Raw genomic sequence first — 16,484 nt, 5'->3', positions numbered from 1 at the left:
CCAGCTGGACTTTTTCCCAACTAAAAGCTCGTGTGTATGTGCTGCCCCCTGCAGGACGTATCCTGCTATGGAGACACTGACGGAGCCACACCAACTTACTGCCACTCTCAGCTGCATGATTGGTATGGCCCGCAGTCTTCTCAGCGGTGGCCGACATTATCCCGAAGGTCCCGCGCATGTCCTGCCCCTGCTAATGAGAGCACTGCCTGGTGTTGACCCTAATGACTTTAGCAAATGCATGGTGGGTAAACTGAAATAAGCATTAACAATGGTGTTCTTGAAACAATCAAATAAATCAAACCATAATATGACAGTTAAGAATTTTGATTTCTTGTTGTTGCTCTCTCGGCTGATTTTATTCATAATTGACTTAAAATGATGTTCACATATTTTGTTTTTAGATCACGTTCCAGTTCATTGCTACTTTTACTACTTTAGTGCCTTTGGTGGATTGTTCATCAGCCCTCCATGAGAAGAATGACTTGACAGAGGTAGGGCTCTGAAATTGTATGTAAAAGACCCACTGCAGAGATTTGACATAATTATTCTGTCTGGATTCGTCATAAAATCTTTTATTTGTTGTAGATGGTGAGAGAGTTGTGTTCGGCTTCTGCTGAGTTTGAAGACTTTGTTCTGCAGTTTATGGACAGGTGAGTCATTTAGTGAGATGTGTGTGCTTGAAAAAGTATGATACACTATTGTTGTGGCTTATGCCCTGTTGTGTGTGTCTGTAGGTGTTTTGCATTGATTGACAGCAGCACTCTGGAGCAGACGCGCGAGGAGACGGAGACAGAGAAAATGACTCCTTTAGAGAGTCTGGTGGAGCTGGGCCTTTCATCCACCTTCAGCACCATTCTGACACAGTGCTCCATGGAGATATTCAAGGTTTTTATTACATTTAATAGTATTTTAACTATTTAACCATTTTTTTTTTTTTTTTTTTAACACATTTTCTTTAATGAAAACACTCTTTATTAGAAAAAAAGTATCCTCTCTGTTGTCCTTAGATTTTGCTAACCTTACAAATGTAAAAAATGTTTTTTACATTTTTAGACAATTGAGTTGCATTTATTATAACAGCAATCTCAAACTCTGTTGTTGTTTTTAACATTCTTGGCTTATATTAATCTGCGGCTCAGTGAGTAATCTGACCTGATTTAATAATGAAGGGAGTTGTCTGACTGAATCATCCCATGAGTCAGACCAGTGACTCTTTATAGACTGATTCACCAGTTGTTTTGACTGATCAATCAGTCAAATTTGACAGCAAGTCGGCACTGTGTGTGTATATATATTATTTGTGGCATCCATATACAGTACTGTTAAAAGTTTGGGGTCAATACGTTTTTCTAAATAGTTTTTTATACTTTTATTCAGCAAGGATGCATTAAATTGCCCGAAAGTTACAGACATTTCTAATGTTACAAAAGAGCCCTGAATAATAAAATGTATACCAGTTTCCTCAAAAATATTAAGCAACACTATTTTCACAATGTTTTCAAAATTGATAATAAGAAATGTTTGTTGAGCGACAAATCGGCATATTAGAATGATTTCTGAAGGATCCTGTGACACTGAAGACTGGAGTCATAGAGGCTTAAAATTTAGCTTTGACATCACAGGAATAACTTACATTTTAAAATATAAAAAAATATTATTTTAAACTGTAATAGTAGTTCACTATAACTGGTTTTGCAATTTTTTATTTTTATTTTTTGTTATTAAATATGTGCAGATTTGGTGGGCGTAAAATTTATTTCAAAAACATGTAACAAACAAAAAACAAATTACCAATCTCAAACTTTTGAACAGTGTATTTCCTTATGTACACCTAAATAGACTGGTGATATCTGTTAATGGCTGTTATCTGTCTGTAGGTGGCTCTCGAGAAAGTCTTCAACTTTGCCACGACCAACATCTTTGAGACTCGTGTTGCAGGCAGGATGGTGGCTGACATGTGCAGAGCGGCTGCTAAGGTAATACTTTCTCTTTGCCCATCTTGTGCTGATACACACACACAGCCGTGGGGCCACGTTGATTCAGCTGTCCTCTGCTTTGTTTCAGTGTCACCCTGCTGAGTCTCTCAGGCTGTTTGTACCACACTGCTGTAACGCCATTACTCATCTAACTGCCAGTACGTACAAGAACATAAATGACTCTTTGTGTTATGTTGAGTCTGTGTCAGCATCCTCACTTGTGTTTTGGTGCATTTCAGATGAAGATGTTTCAAATGAGGAAGAACTGGATAAAGAACTGCTCTGGAACCTTCAGTTGCTTTCTGAGGTCAAAACAACACAATATCAAACTGCACATGAAAGATTTTGCACTGAAAAGCTTAAGCTGTATTGCAAAATCATGATAGCTGCCTATTTAGGCTACTTTTTTTTTTATATCCTCTCTCCTGTACTAATCCTCTGAGGCTGTACTAAACAGTAGGCATTAATATTATATACCTTGGAAGATCATTTCTGGATTCAGAATTTCAGACTCATATTCTTCATGGATAAATGACTAAATCAATCCTATAATGCTCTGGATTGATCATGTTTTCATGTATAAAAATGTTTTATTAAACCCTACACATTTTTTATCAAAATTAAAATGCACTTTCACCAAATATTTTTTGTATGCTGTATATTTTTATGCTTATTAGATTATCAAATCCTTATATTAGCAACAAGCTAAAGTCTTAAAGAAATAGTCCACCCAAAAATTAAAATGATTTAATTTTCTCACCCCTCATGTTGTTCCAAACCTGTATGACTTTATTTTTCTCAAGAGCATAAAAGAAGATAATATGCTGGTAAGAATGTTAGTAATCAAGTTTCAGTTCCCTAACATTGTATTTTTTTTGTTCATATAATGGAAGTCAAAGGGAACCAAAACTGTTTGGTTATCAACATTCTTTAAAATATATTTTATGTTTCATGGAATAAATAGTCATACAACTTGGAACGACATGAGCATGAGTAAATTATAACCGAATTTTCATTTTTGTGTGGATAATCCCTTTAACTAGGCACAACTATGCAGTTTGTATCACACCCACTTGCTATTAGGAACATTAATGGAGTCACTGCCTGAAAAGAGTGTTTCAAATCAGTCACCCTACGTCTGTTTAGACACTAGACAATGATTGCTGTGTATCTCACATTACCACCCCCTCTTGCTGATCTTCAGGTGAGTCGTGTGGATGGAGAAAAGCTCCTCCCGTACCGCACACAGCTGGTGCAGATTCTGCAGCTGACCCTGCGTTTGCGCTGCAAGCAGGGCTACAGTCTGGCCTGCAACCTGCTGCACCATATCCTGCGTTCCACAGCACTCACCTACCCCACAGACTACTGCAGTGTGCCCGGCGGCTTCAACAGACCCCTGCAAGAGTACTTGCCCATTAAGGTACTGTGAATGTGTCTGGTACATGTGAGGACATTTGACCAGTGGAGACAACAGGGCAATGTATTAGATCATTGTTGAGCCCATGAGTTCTCACTACCTCCCTTCTTGTTCTTTTCACAGGACTGGGGTCGTCCGGGGGACCTTTGGAACCTGGAGATCCAGTGGCATGTGCCCAGCGCAGAGGAGACGGCATTTGTGTTCTATGTTCTGGACCTGCTGCTGCAGCCAGAGCTCCAGCGTCTGCAGAGATATGCACAGGGAGAACAGGACATGAGCAGGTCAGAGGTCAAAAGTGCACTCTGTAATAATGGTAAAGACAAAATACCATCGTTCTGTATTGATTTTAAAAGTTGTGAATATTTTCTTGAGTTGTTTTTTATGATGCTGCCACATCTTTGCACTTTAAACAGAGATGACGTTCTTCAGAGTCTGTGTATAGTTCAGCACTGTCTGCTGGGTGCTGGCAGCATGCTCCGCCCTCTTGATGGACGTACAGTCACCGGCCTGTAAGTCCTAAAACTCAGATATGAGATATGCAATGTTTGCTCTAAGTAGTGGATATGTGAAGGGATGCACAGCACTGATTAAATCATGATTATTTAATCCTTTGTATTTCATTGTTAAAGGGAAATGTTTTATTAATTTAATACTTTTATTACTCAAGGACACATTCAATTGATAAAGGTGATAGTACAGACATTTATAATGTTGCAAAGTTTTCAATTTCATGTAAATGCTGTTCTTTTGAACTTTCTATTCATGGTATCCACAAAATCATTAAACGGCACAATTGTTTTCAACATTGATAAAAAAAAAGTTAAATCTTAAATAAGACTGCTAAGTGGCTGCTAAAAGTTCAGATTTACATTTCATTTTAAAATATATTATACATTTGAAAATAGATAAATAGAGAAAACAGATATTTAAATTTGTAGAAAAAAAAACATTACAATTTACGGTACTTTATTCAAATAAATTCAGCCATGGATTTTTCTATATTATGTAAAAAAAAAAAAAAATCTTACCAAACTTTTGCATGTTAGCTCAAGTATAACTTTTTTTTTTTTGTTAATTCTCCTCTGTGCAGTGTACCCAGCATGGTTAGTTTGGAGGAAACAAAGCTGTACATTGGTGTTGACTACGGTAAGATTGGGGAAGTTCATAGTGAAACTCTGCTTATGAAATCTGTTGTGCTTCATGTTGTTGTGATGAATGTGCAGTTAGAGTAACTTCTTATGTATCATGATGATAGAATAGGATATCATCTTCTCAGTAAGACATTGCTGATTTTTCCAGATGAGTCCAGAGAGAACTACCGGGAGGCCATCTGTAAAGTAATGAGACAGTTGCTACGTAAGTGCTCCTTGTTTAGAACACCTGCCTGCACACAGAATTTACCTCATCTGCATTACCCATAATTCTTAAGACAAGCATCTTTTAATTCTCTTTTGTAGATTACATTCTGGAACACTCCGAGGATGACACCAAATCCCTTTTCACCATTATCAAGGTAAGTGTGTGGAGGAGATATTTGAGCAAACTGATTTGATCATTGTTCATCAAACTGTCGATTGTATTGGATCATATAGCAACTATTAGCCATTAAAGTTTTGTGATTTATCAGTTGTTTGTCTCCCTCAGATCATCAGTGACTTGATGCACTTCAGAGGTTCCCATAAACATGAGTTTGACTCTCGCTGGAAGAGTTTCACCTTGGTGAAGAAGTCGATGGAGAACAGGGTGTGTAGTTGGGGCCTAAGAAATCTCCTGTGCCATTTATTTGAAATGTATAATTGTCTTATGAATCTTCTTATTCGCTCCAGCTTCATGGGAAGAAACAGCACATCCGAGCTCTTCTTATTGACAGAGTTCTTCTTCAGCATGAGGTAGGAGCTGTCACAATATCGTATTTTCACTACACGATTATCGTGGCCTAAAGAATTGACAAGAACGATGCTATCATGATCTCTATAGAAATTGAGAAAATAAACAATGCTATCCATCGAATTCATCTATAACTTTTGTTTTCTGTTGTTTGGTCAAAGAATCACACTAAATATGTTTATAGGTATACAGAGGGAAATATGTAACCAAAACTGTACAAATCATATTTTAAAAAAACTTACTGCAGATCTTCTTAAGCAATCCAAAAATCTCCCACAATGGTTGGCTAGCTTTTTTTGGGTGCGGGTAGTGTCTTTTTTTATTTTATTTTTTTTATTAGATTATTGTCAATACTGGTATATTCCAACACCCCTAGTAGGAAGTTAAATTTTTTTTTTCCTGCTCTCCAAATTTAGATGCGAAAGTTGCTGGTCGAGGTGTGTGAATATAAGACTGTTCATCAGGACCTGTTGAGGGACCTTTTGCGTCTTTCCACCAGCACCTACAGCCAGGTCTGATTCCACATCCACCAAATTTTACATAAAAATAATCCCCTTTATTTTATATGTACTCTTGAATACCCATTTTTTGGACCCTCAGGTCCGCAGCAAGGCCCAAAATGTGTTGTTCACAGCTTTGGGGACCTATAACTTCTGCTGCCGAGACATTGCTCCACGTGTCCTGGAGCTACTGGAGCCCACACGAACTGATGTCACCCAGCAACAGTTCAAGGTCTATAATCTATAATTCTCACTTTCTATAATTAGCATAATGCTGTATTTGTCTTTATTGATTTAATATAATTTCTATCATATTGTGCTGTAGGGGGCACTGTACTGCTTGCTTGGGAACCATTGTGGAGTGTGCCTTGCTAACCTACATGACTGGGATTGCATCGCTCAGACGTGGCCTTCCATAGTGCGCTCAGGCCTCAGCTCAGCTATGTCTCTAGAGAAGCCCTCCATTGTCAGACTCTTCGATGACCTTGCGGACAAAGTCCACCGGCAGTACGAGACCATTGGCATCGATTTTACAGTGAGAAGCATCGCCTGTTTTGTACATTTTGTACATAAACTTTGAAATAATGTGGTGTGTCGTTCAGACTATTAAAGTGGGGACACATTTATTGTTGTTTGGTAAATATTCAAAGGTAAAATCCAGTCATTTCAATAGGAATCTACATTTTCTGGAATTTTGCATGAAAGATTTCCCCACAGTTTCAAGTTGGTCAGTGGATTTGGTGTGTTGTCCAACAGAAAGCTGTCCTGTTTAAAAGTGATTTCTGTGTAAGCTGTACTTTGTACATCACTGCACTGGTGATAATCAACAATGGACTTTTTTTTTTTTTTTTTTTTTTTTTTTGATTACAGCTTTTTGGGGGCCTGAAAATGGGTTTCAAAGTGCAAGTTTTTTGAAAACGATGTGTTATAGTCTTTGTAACGGCAGTATTACGAATGCGTATTACGTGTTCAGTGTATAGTGTTTCTTTACAAAGTAACATCACCAACTAGTGGCCTGGCATGCAGTAATACAGTGTTTGTAATACAGCATTTCTTGCTGGTTTCATGGATCCGTGTGAACAGGGATCATTTTGACATGTCGTCTGAATGAAACATTTTTCAAAAACACAAATGTTTTTAGTACATCATTTTCGTATAAACGTACCTTCAGGCTATGTCTAAGCTGTAAAATTGTAGCAATCTTGTGCTGTACGACTCATGTTTCCCTGGATGAATCTGTAGGTACCTGAGAGTGCAGTTTTGCTAGGCCGGCACATCACTGATTCAAGCCAACCCACTCCACACATTGGCACTCCCACAGAACAGGAGCTGGAGCAGGGACTGGCACTTCAACAAGACAAAAACCATGAGGCAGTGCAGTAAGTGCTACACACATACACACTCCCAACATTTAATACTCATTTAACATGGTGTAGTAAATATTTGCTGTGTTTCCTCTTTCAGGAAATATGAAAAGATTGTGAGAGACCTGTTGGAATGTCTAGATGACAGGGACCTGTAAGTATCAAATAGATGTTTCAAAGTGCTTCATTGTTTCTATAAAATCAGACACACAAAAGCATCACTCATTTGTGAATGTTATCATGTGTGTCATCAGGCCTTGGAAGTTTGAGCACATTGCTATTGGCTTCCTGTCTCTACTGCTAAGAGATGACTATCCCCTCCCGGCCCCAGCGGTGCTCTTCTTTGTACAGAGCCTCAACCATGATGCACTTGTTGTTCGCAAGGTTCGTGGAAAGTTGTTGTTGTTTTTTTTGTAAGTTTTGCATAAATCTGTATCGGGGTTGTGCTGTGTTTAGCTCCAGCCTGCTCCAATACACTTACCTAGAAGTATCTATTACTGATGAAAACCTGTATTAGCTAGTTTAGATGTGTTAAATTAGGATTAGGTTTAGGTCTAAAATCTGTAAGAAAGTGGCCCTCCAGGAGCAGGATTGGGCAGGATTGAAATTTTGGGGTTCGTAAGAATTTGTTTTTTATGTTTTGAAAGAGGTTATGCTTCCAAGGGCAGCATTTAAGTGATCAAAATATAGTAAAAACTGTATCATTGTGCAAAATATTATAAAATATTAGAATTTAAATAACAGTTTTTTATTTTAATCTATTTTAAAATGCAATGCAAAATGTATTTATTTTTTCTGATGGCACAACTAAATTTTCAGCATCTATTTTTCCAGTCTTCAGTGTCATATTAACCTTTAGAAGTTAATATGCTAACTTGGTGCTCAAGAAAGATTTCTTATTATCAATGTTGAAAATGTTTTTGCTGCTTAACATTTTTACAATGGAACATCTTTGATACATTCAAAAGAACAGCATTTATTTGAAAAAAATGGCACTTTTAATTAATTTAATGCTTCCTTGCTGAATAAAAGTATTATTTCTTTAAAACAGGGCTGTATGTTAACTTTGTAGCACAAGTATAAAACGTCTGTTATCATGTCTGAAAACAAACACAAGTAATGGAGTTCATTACTTAAAGGGGTCATATGATGCTTTTTTAAAGATCATTATTTTGTGTATTTAGTGTAACAGAATATGTTGACATGCTTTAATGTTCGAAAAACACATTATTTTTCAAATACTGTACATTATTGTAAGTCCTCTATGCACCGCCTCTCTCAAACGCTTCTTTTTCTACAAAGTCCCTCCTTCCGACAAGCGCAGTCTGCTCTGATTGGCCAGCTGACCCAGTGCATTGTGATTGGCCGAACACCGCAAGCACTTGTCGGAAATGTAACGCCCCTTACCATAATCGCGAGCTTCAGCTTTCAAAATAAATGTAAAGACGGAGCCCAAAAGGGGAACAGAGTCGCGTGACAGACATCGTGATGAAGCTGGTGTGTGTGCAGTACACGAGCCACGGTTAAGACGGCTGACTCCACTGTGAAGTTACTCTCTCTCTCTCTCACTCTGTCACACACACACACACACACGCGCGTGCGCACGCACGCACGCACGATGCGCAAATCTCCGCATTTGAACAGTCAATAGCAAATACTTAGTGTTAGAACGAGCCGTTTTAGGGGGGCGTGGCAGAGTCTTAACTTTGATAAAGAATATCTCTTTGGTTTTGAGACTTTAGTCTTTGCAACTTCAGGGATCTTATCTATGCACAATCAGCTTGTAACACTCCAAAGAGAAAGGAAAACTTGAAATCGCATCATATGACCCCTTTAAACATGCACTGATGTTCCATACAGAGCACAAAAATACAAACCATCACAAAAATTGTTTTTAGACAGTTTTCTTAATTTGCTAAAAATGGAAGAGTGCAGAAACATAACACCTCTTACACCTTAACACAATATAAAATAAAAAAGAATGGCAGATATTTAGGCCAAAGTGAATAAAATATTATAATAATTAAAATAAAACACTATATACATCAATTATACTTTTTTTAAAGCAACTGACTGATGATAAGTTCATCAGCCAAGAGCAGTGAGTGATTTTTTTTGTTTTGTTGCTTTATTAACATTAAAAGAATAGTTCATCAATAGGGATGTAACGATTCACTCAACTCACGATTCGATTCGATTCACGATTCGATTCATGATTATTATAATTTTTTTAACAAAATGAGATTTAAGACAAATTCTAAATTAAATGTGTCCTTTTATTATTGCTTGGACAAAATGCTGCACATTTCTTTGTGAAATTCGATAAATAATACTATAATAATATACTAATATAGCACTTGCATATTACTGCTCTTTTGTTGGTTTTGATTGCTTCTATTGTCCTCATTTGTAAGTCGCTTTGGATAAAAGCTTCTGCTAAATTACAAAATTTAAATATAATGTAAATGTAAATAACAAAACTAAATTGAAATTTTAAAACAAGCCCCAAATCAAATAAACAAGTAACACAAATAAAATAAATATCTTCATATAAACAAAATTAGGCTTTGTCTGTGCTCTTTCCTTTTAAAATTAGAGGCAACCACTGCATTTTAATCTGGATCCAAACAAAGATGCTGCATACATGCAACATGAGCAGTTTTTAAACTAAATTAGATTGTATAGTTTCGAAATTTGAAGCAAAAACAATGGTTTGACTTCAGTTTTGTGAAACTATAAATAAAAATATCTGCATGAAACCACAAAGCTTACTGAGATGCAGATTCACTCTCTGCCAGCAGGCGGCGCTTAAAGCGTTTCCTGGTTTCCGCTGTAAACAAAGCAGCGCTGAACTTATGAACTTTAATATGCATTATACAGAGGCAAGATGAAAAGAAAAAAATACCATCTAAACTTTTCTAAAGACAGTAAGTTCCCCTCATACATGCATTCATATAAACTCCTACACCTAAATGAATCGCGATTTGTTTAGCATCTCAACCGATTTGAATCGATAAATCATATTTGAATCGATTTTCAACCGGCTCGCAGTTAATCGTTACATCCCTATTCATCAAAAATCTCTCTTTCAATTCTGTCATAGTGTTTCATTTTTATACCATAATTTACTCAAGTTGTTTGAACTAAACCTGAATTAGTTTATTTCGTCTGTTGAACATAAGTTATTTTTTTTAATGACTTCCATGGTATTTCTTTCCTACTGTCAAAGTCAATGTGGACCAGCTACTGTTTGGTTACTCACATTCTTCAAAATATCTTCTTTTGTGTTCAGCACAAGAAAGAAATTAATACAGGTTTGGGACAAAATGTGAGTTGAGTAAATAATGACAGAAATAACATTTTTAGGCTGAACTATCAGTTTAATGACAGTCGGCAGCATGTTTAGTAGCTACTGTCCCTTTAAGAGCTGCACGTGTTACTCACGTGTTTACTTTCATTTTAGACATAACCAACTGTGTTTATATGTAAACCTTGTGTGTTTTTAACAGTATTAGACGCGAAATCAGTCATATGCGAAAGACAACTTAGTCCAATAATCAAGTGCTTTTTGACAGGCTCTCAGTGTGAGCGCGCTTCATGAGCAGGGCTCAGAAAAAGCGCATGCAGAACAGCACGTGAATTAAATGTTTAACCGTTGCTTTAAAGCAGATGCAAATAATGTAGTTTTGTGATTGCTCATAAGTGCAGTGCCCCGTGAGAGTAACTCTACCGCTGAGCTAATACTGATGTGAATGCATGTGGCATTGTACATTATATTGAGACGGAGGGAGGCGCCAGAACTGCAGCTGATAGAATGTGCACTGTAGCACGATACAAAGATATTTCTTCAAAAGCAGATCGTGGAGACATTTTAATAGTCCACGATCAAAAATCATCATATAGCACACCCCAAACTATCAAGTATAATCAATCTCACACACACAAACAAGCACAACGGAATCACTTCACACTATTAAGTGGCTGTGTTATGAACATGCAAAACTGTATTGCACGTGTGCTACAGTGGTAAATTTCTTCATCGCACAGACCAGTTTTTTCGTAGCACATATATGTCAGCCCTGCTTTAAAAAATAAAAAACTTACTGACTCCAAACTTTTGAACAGTAGTGTATATGCACTGTTACTTGTAAAACATTGTGTATATTATTGTTTTGCTTCCCATAATTGCTGATGTAGATGGCGATCGCCGCAATCGCAGGCATACTGAAACAGCTGAAAAGACCACGCAAGAAAATACCAGTTAATCCCTGTGATATAAGTGAGTAAACAATGCTGTAAAAACAAATAAATAGTACTATTAAATGAGGAGATGATTAAATTACCCTTCACATCCATCTGTTGGTCCATCTCAGTTTCTGTGGAAGGAGATAATTACACATGTGGTGCCTTGCAGGTGGGGTAACGGAGCCGGAGGGGCTGGTGGCAGGAGACAAGCCGGGGAATGACTGGCTGCAGTACCATGGTGACAGCCTGCTGAACACCCAGCAAGACTGGGACAATTTCTGCTTTGTAGAGAAGACACACTGGGGCTACTACTGCTGGCCAAAGTAAACACTCTCCGCTTCTGATCACTGTATGATTCACTCCAAATCTCTGCTTCTAGACATTTTTCTCACTCTCTCCATTTCTCTGCTAATAGGAATTTGATGGTATATGCCCCAGCAGCGGAGCAGCCCAAGGATCTTTCCGCTGAGAACATGAATGAGGTATACATGGACTGACTGCGCTAGACTTTGTTTTACTGCCAAACTTGACAGTATGTATACTAAATATGATTTTCTGACAGAGGGAGCATGTCATCTATGACCATTTCACAGAACCCATGTTCATCAAACAGCTCATTGAGTTCCTGTCTCTTGAGGACCGAAAGGGCAAAGACAAGTTCAATCCTCGTCGCTTCTGTCTCTTCAAGGTACCAACATCGGAACACAATAATCATGGTAGTGGAGATAAAAGTACTGTTTGGCAGTATGCTAGAAAAGAAATCAACGAAAAGGAGATTTATTTGACTATTTAATATGACAATATTGTCTCTAGAGATTACAATCTAACCTGTACCAATACGCACCATCATTCAAAATGTTTGGGGGTCAGTAAGATTTTTTTTTTCTTTGTTTTTGAAAAAAAAAATAATAATTATATTCAACCCCATTACCTTATTCTCTCAAGACTGTGTTTATTTCATTCATTTCTTCTTATCAAATTAGAATATTTCTGAAGAATCGTGTCACTGAAGCCATTTTTGCTGCGGCGCCCAGGGTGCAGTTGGGGGGGGGTTCGGTGACTCTAATCATTAGGCCACGACTGTATGTGAAGCTATGAGAACAACTCGCTGTTGATGTTTGATGTTTTCAGGAGAGCCGAGATCCACGAAAGCTTCACTGGCTTTTTGAGATGCTGATGGAGTGTCCTCTTGTAATATTTAAAATATCCAAATATTTTAATATCAAATATTTAAATATTAAACTTCAATTTAACAAATTTTTTATTACTTTAATTCAGCAAGGTTGCATTAAATTTGTCAAAAGTGACTAAAAAAACTCTTTATATTTATCAAAACATTATTGCTCAAGAAACATTTCTTCTTATCAAATTAGAATATTTCTGAAGAATCGTGTCACTGAAGCCATTTTTGCTGCGGCGCCCAGGGTGCAGTTGGGGGGGGGTTCGGTGACTAATCATTAGGCCACGACTGTATGTGAAGCTATGAGAACAACTCGCTGTTGATGTTTGATGTTTTCAGGAGAGCCGAGATCCACGAAAGCTTCACTGGCTTTTTGAGATGTTGATGGAGTGTCCTCTCAGTGGGGAAGGTGGATCGTTTGTAGATGCCTGGTAGGTGTATTTTGTTTTAGTTTGTGGGACAATTCTGAAACCATTTAGACTTGGATGCATAATTGATATTTTGATAATTAAGAGATATAATTTGTTTCTCTCTCTGTAGCCACCTTTACGTGCTGCAAGGTGGTCTGGCACAGCAGGAGTGGAGGGTCCCAGAGCTGTTACACAGATTGCTTAGTTACCTGGAGCCCAAACTCACTCAGGTTTATAAGAATGTGAGAGAGCGCATTGGCAGGTATGTCTGCAGTTGAGGCCAAACGTTCACTGTAGTCTAAAAATACACTGGCAGTTCAACTGATTTTCTCTTGTCATGATTTCTGTCTTGTCATGTCTTCTCTTGCAGTGTGCTGACGTACATTTTCATGATTGACGTCACCCTGCCACACACTCTGCCTACCAAGTCACCACACATTGCGGAGTTTACTGAAAGGATCTTGTCTCAGCTGAAGCCCCTGATTGAGGGAGACGAGGAGATCCAGAACCACGTGGTGGAGGAGAACGGAGTGGGGGAGCAGGACGAGAGGACCCAGGCCATCAAACTCCTCAAAACTGTTCTGAAGTGGCTGATGGCCAGTGCGGGGCGCTCCTTCTCTACTCCAGTACCTCAGCAACTGCAGCTGCTGACCCTGCTCTTTAAGGTCTCGCATGCTCGCGCTCTCTCTCTATCTTAGCTCTTGCTCATCCTTTATACATTTGTGTGGAGTGCTCTTAAGTGGATTGCTGACTTCCACTCTGTGACTGTTTCTCTCCATCTGCAGATCGCTCCTGTAGAAAATGATGACAGCTATGATGAGCTGAAAAGGGACGCAAAGATGTGCCTGTCCCTCATGTCTCAGGGTCTCCTCTATCCTGAGCAGATCCCTACGGTACTGAAGGTGCTACATGAGGTAAGGCCTCAGACATGCTTGACACGACCCCACATATCAGGAGGACAGTTTGAAAGCTGAATTTGACCTTGACTATTTTTTTTACCTAAGAGCGTTATGAAGTGAAACTACAACTATTAAAAACTGTTGCCAGTAATTGAAATAAAGCTGAAATAAAATGAAACTATTGATGAAAATGAGAAATATTAGAAATACTGCCTTATTAACTAACTGAAATAAATGTAGCTCTGATTTTATTAAATAAATATGAGCGCTGCACATTTCAGTTAGCTGCTGCCTGCTTTGTTTACTGCCGTTACCGGGGAAACCGCTGTATTTCTGCCACTTCAAAAGCGCCTCCTGCTGGCAGAGCTGCTTTTTTTGATCGGACCAATGTGAAAATCAACCCATGTTTTTACGCTGCAAACACGCAGAGTTGTAAATGTGAACTGGTCGATCAACAAGAAGATGATGCATTATAAAAATTTAAACAATTAAGACAGTAAAATATATTAATAAATAAAATTAACCATGGTTTTACTGTATTAGAAGTGTAGTAACCATGTATTTTTTTTTTGTTTGTTTAGCATAACTACCATTTGTATAACCATAGTTTTACTAAAAAATACCGTGATTAAAATTTGGTTAGTGTCAGTGGTGGAAATGGCCAAAATTCACTGGGGGAACTCTGAGTTGGGGTAACTTTTTGACAACCTTTCAGATTTAATTAATTATATAAACCTTTATAATCTATAACATTAAACTTATTTCAGGTTTCCTCTAAACCATATGTTTTTTATGTGTCAAAGGCACCCTGTGTAACAATACATTCAATTAGTATAAGACGACACAATCAGGAAGCTTAAGTTACAAATCCAAATTAAATCTTTTTTTTTATTAATCTTTACACTACAGAGTTGGCACAGAAGAACACAAAAGTGGCATTTAGGTATATTTACAGACAGTTTAATGAGGCTCAGAGGTGGCATGAAAGCATTTAAATTCATAACAATTTTATGTGATGAATGTCTGAATATAGAAATATTAAATTATTTAAATAGGTGGGTGCAACTCACTGTCTTTGTCACTGAATCATTCAGTCAGTTAATTTGTGACCGTTCAAAAAGATTAATTCAAAAATGATGATTATTATATATTGCGCTAAGTTTATGTGTGTAGGCTATTGAATGAATAAAACATAGACATCCCTTTCATTTCTAAAAAAAATCTAACCAGTTGGAGCTGGAACGTCGGACCCCCTCGAAATTCACTCCCCGGACTCAGTCCCCCGTGTTCCCCCCTCATTTCCAGCCCTGGTTAGTGTAGCAAAACCATGGTTAATTTGTGGTTACCATGGATTAACTATAGTTTTTTTTTTCTCCCATTTTCTTAAAAATGGTTTAAAGGCTGAGATGTGAAGGTCATGATCATTAAACTTTTTGTTTTTGTGAAAACCTGTATCTGAACTGTAAATCATACTTTTTACAATAATTTTACGGTTTAATGTTACCATAGATACTGCCCTTCCCTGGTTATGTGGTATTAATTTTATTTGTGCAGGTCTTAAAAAGTCTTAAATTTGAGCTTTACAATCCTGCAGAAACCCTGTAATAAGTGACACTGATTATATACTACATAGGCATTTGAAATGCTGCACATTACTATTTCATGATTTTATAATTGAATTATATTACTGTCTATTGTTATAATATTGTTTTTGCTCATTTATAATAGTGTTATCAGTGATTGCATTCACTAGAAATATTTAAAAAGTGCATATCCAGTAAAATAATGTACTTATTTAAATCTAATCTACTGGTGAAATCAGGCATTATGGTACTAGCAAATATTCCCCAATATACATTATATTTAGTATTACTTATAGTAATATCGCACATGCTTAATATGTCTGTCTCAATTTAAATTTTTTCAATTTAAGAGTGCTTTATTGGCATGACAAAAATTATACATTTGTATTGCCAAAGCAGTTGCAGCTGGACTGCTTACAAATAGTACACATGTATTAACAGAAAGAAAAATAATAATATATAGAAAGTATTAAGCATGTAGTGCAAAATGAATGTAAGTATATAAACTAGAAATAAAAATAAAATAAGGGATTAGACATATTTACAGAAGCAAAATATACATCTCAGTAATATAATACAGTAATATGGCGTAATATAATGTAGATGTGCTGGAAACATCAGATCAGGGCAGGGTGAGTGTTTTCTCTTCTATGGTGACAGGCAGACACATATTGAGCAGCTAACACACAGCAGTTCTTCTGTTCTCCTAACAGATACGGCAGTTTCTCCTGGTTTGAAATGTCTGTCTCTTCCCTGTCGGACTGTGTTGAGTTTTTGTGATGGTAGGATGATTTCTCTGTAGTTGGGTGGGCAGCGGGTGATGGTGTCTGCCCTGCTCCATGTCTCCTGTAGAATTATAATATCCATCTCTTTGATGCTCTTCTGAAATTCTGTGTTTGAACTCTTTAGTCCAAAGGCTGTTGAATTCAAGCCTTGAATGTTCCACGTTGATATTGATAGAGTCATTTTTAAGTGTGTGTAGGTATTACTCTTGTACATTATTTGACCAGTTTGGAGCAGATG

The 16,484-nt window shown here is 37.3% G+C and overlaps 1 protein-coding gene across 1 annotated transcript in view; it reads left to right on the top strand.

Moving 5' to 3' along the window:
* The window catches only part of LOC107549400 (proteasome activator complex subunit 4B-like), a 36,864-nt gene that overhangs the window by 13,744 nt on the left and 6,636 nt on the right, over positions 1-16,484 (top strand). The window contains exons 12-40 of the mRNA XM_016230467.1: positions 55-241; positions 402-491; positions 586-650; positions 735-885; positions 1,878-1,976; positions 2,065-2,134; positions 2,216-2,283; positions 3,181-3,396; positions 3,517-3,674; positions 3,807-3,902; positions 4,484-4,539; positions 4,693-4,749; positions 4,851-4,906; positions 5,038-5,136; positions 5,220-5,282; positions 5,697-5,792; positions 5,881-6,012; positions 6,106-6,315; positions 7,023-7,159; positions 7,245-7,298; positions 7,399-7,528; positions 11,342-11,423; positions 11,559-11,712; positions 11,805-11,871; positions 11,952-12,077; positions 12,909-13,000; positions 13,110-13,241; positions 13,350-13,644; positions 13,765-13,893. Coding sequence (XP_016085953.1) covers positions 55-241; positions 402-491; positions 586-650; positions 735-885; positions 1,878-1,976; positions 2,065-2,134; positions 2,216-2,283; positions 3,181-3,396; positions 3,517-3,674; positions 3,807-3,902; positions 4,484-4,539; positions 4,693-4,749; positions 4,851-4,906; positions 5,038-5,136; positions 5,220-5,282; positions 5,697-5,792; positions 5,881-6,012; positions 6,106-6,315; positions 7,023-7,159; positions 7,245-7,298; positions 7,399-7,528; positions 11,342-11,423; positions 11,559-11,712; positions 11,805-11,871; positions 11,952-12,077; positions 12,909-13,000; positions 13,110-13,241; positions 13,350-13,644; positions 13,765-13,893 — 3,367 coding nt within the window. The remainder of the gene's footprint in view (positions 1-54; positions 242-401; positions 492-585; positions 651-734; positions 886-1,877; positions 1,977-2,064; positions 2,135-2,215; positions 2,284-3,180; positions 3,397-3,516; positions 3,675-3,806; positions 3,903-4,483; positions 4,540-4,692; positions 4,750-4,850; positions 4,907-5,037; positions 5,137-5,219; positions 5,283-5,696; positions 5,793-5,880; positions 6,013-6,105; positions 6,316-7,022; positions 7,160-7,244; positions 7,299-7,398; positions 7,529-11,341; positions 11,424-11,558; positions 11,713-11,804; positions 11,872-11,951; positions 12,078-12,908; positions 13,001-13,109; positions 13,242-13,349; positions 13,645-13,764; positions 13,894-16,484) is intronic.

The sequence above is a fragment of the Sinocyclocheilus grahami genome, unplaced genomic scaffold (assembly GCF_001515645.1).
Source record: "Sinocyclocheilus grahami isolate Dianchi unplaced genomic scaffold, SAMN03320097.WGS_v1.1 scaffold371.1, whole genome shotgun sequence".
Classification (NCBI taxonomy): Eukaryota; Metazoa; Chordata; class Actinopteri; order Cypriniformes; family Cyprinidae; genus Sinocyclocheilus; species Sinocyclocheilus grahami.
Note: the sequence above shows the minus strand (reverse complement) of the source record. Positions and strands in the feature narration are given on the sequence as shown.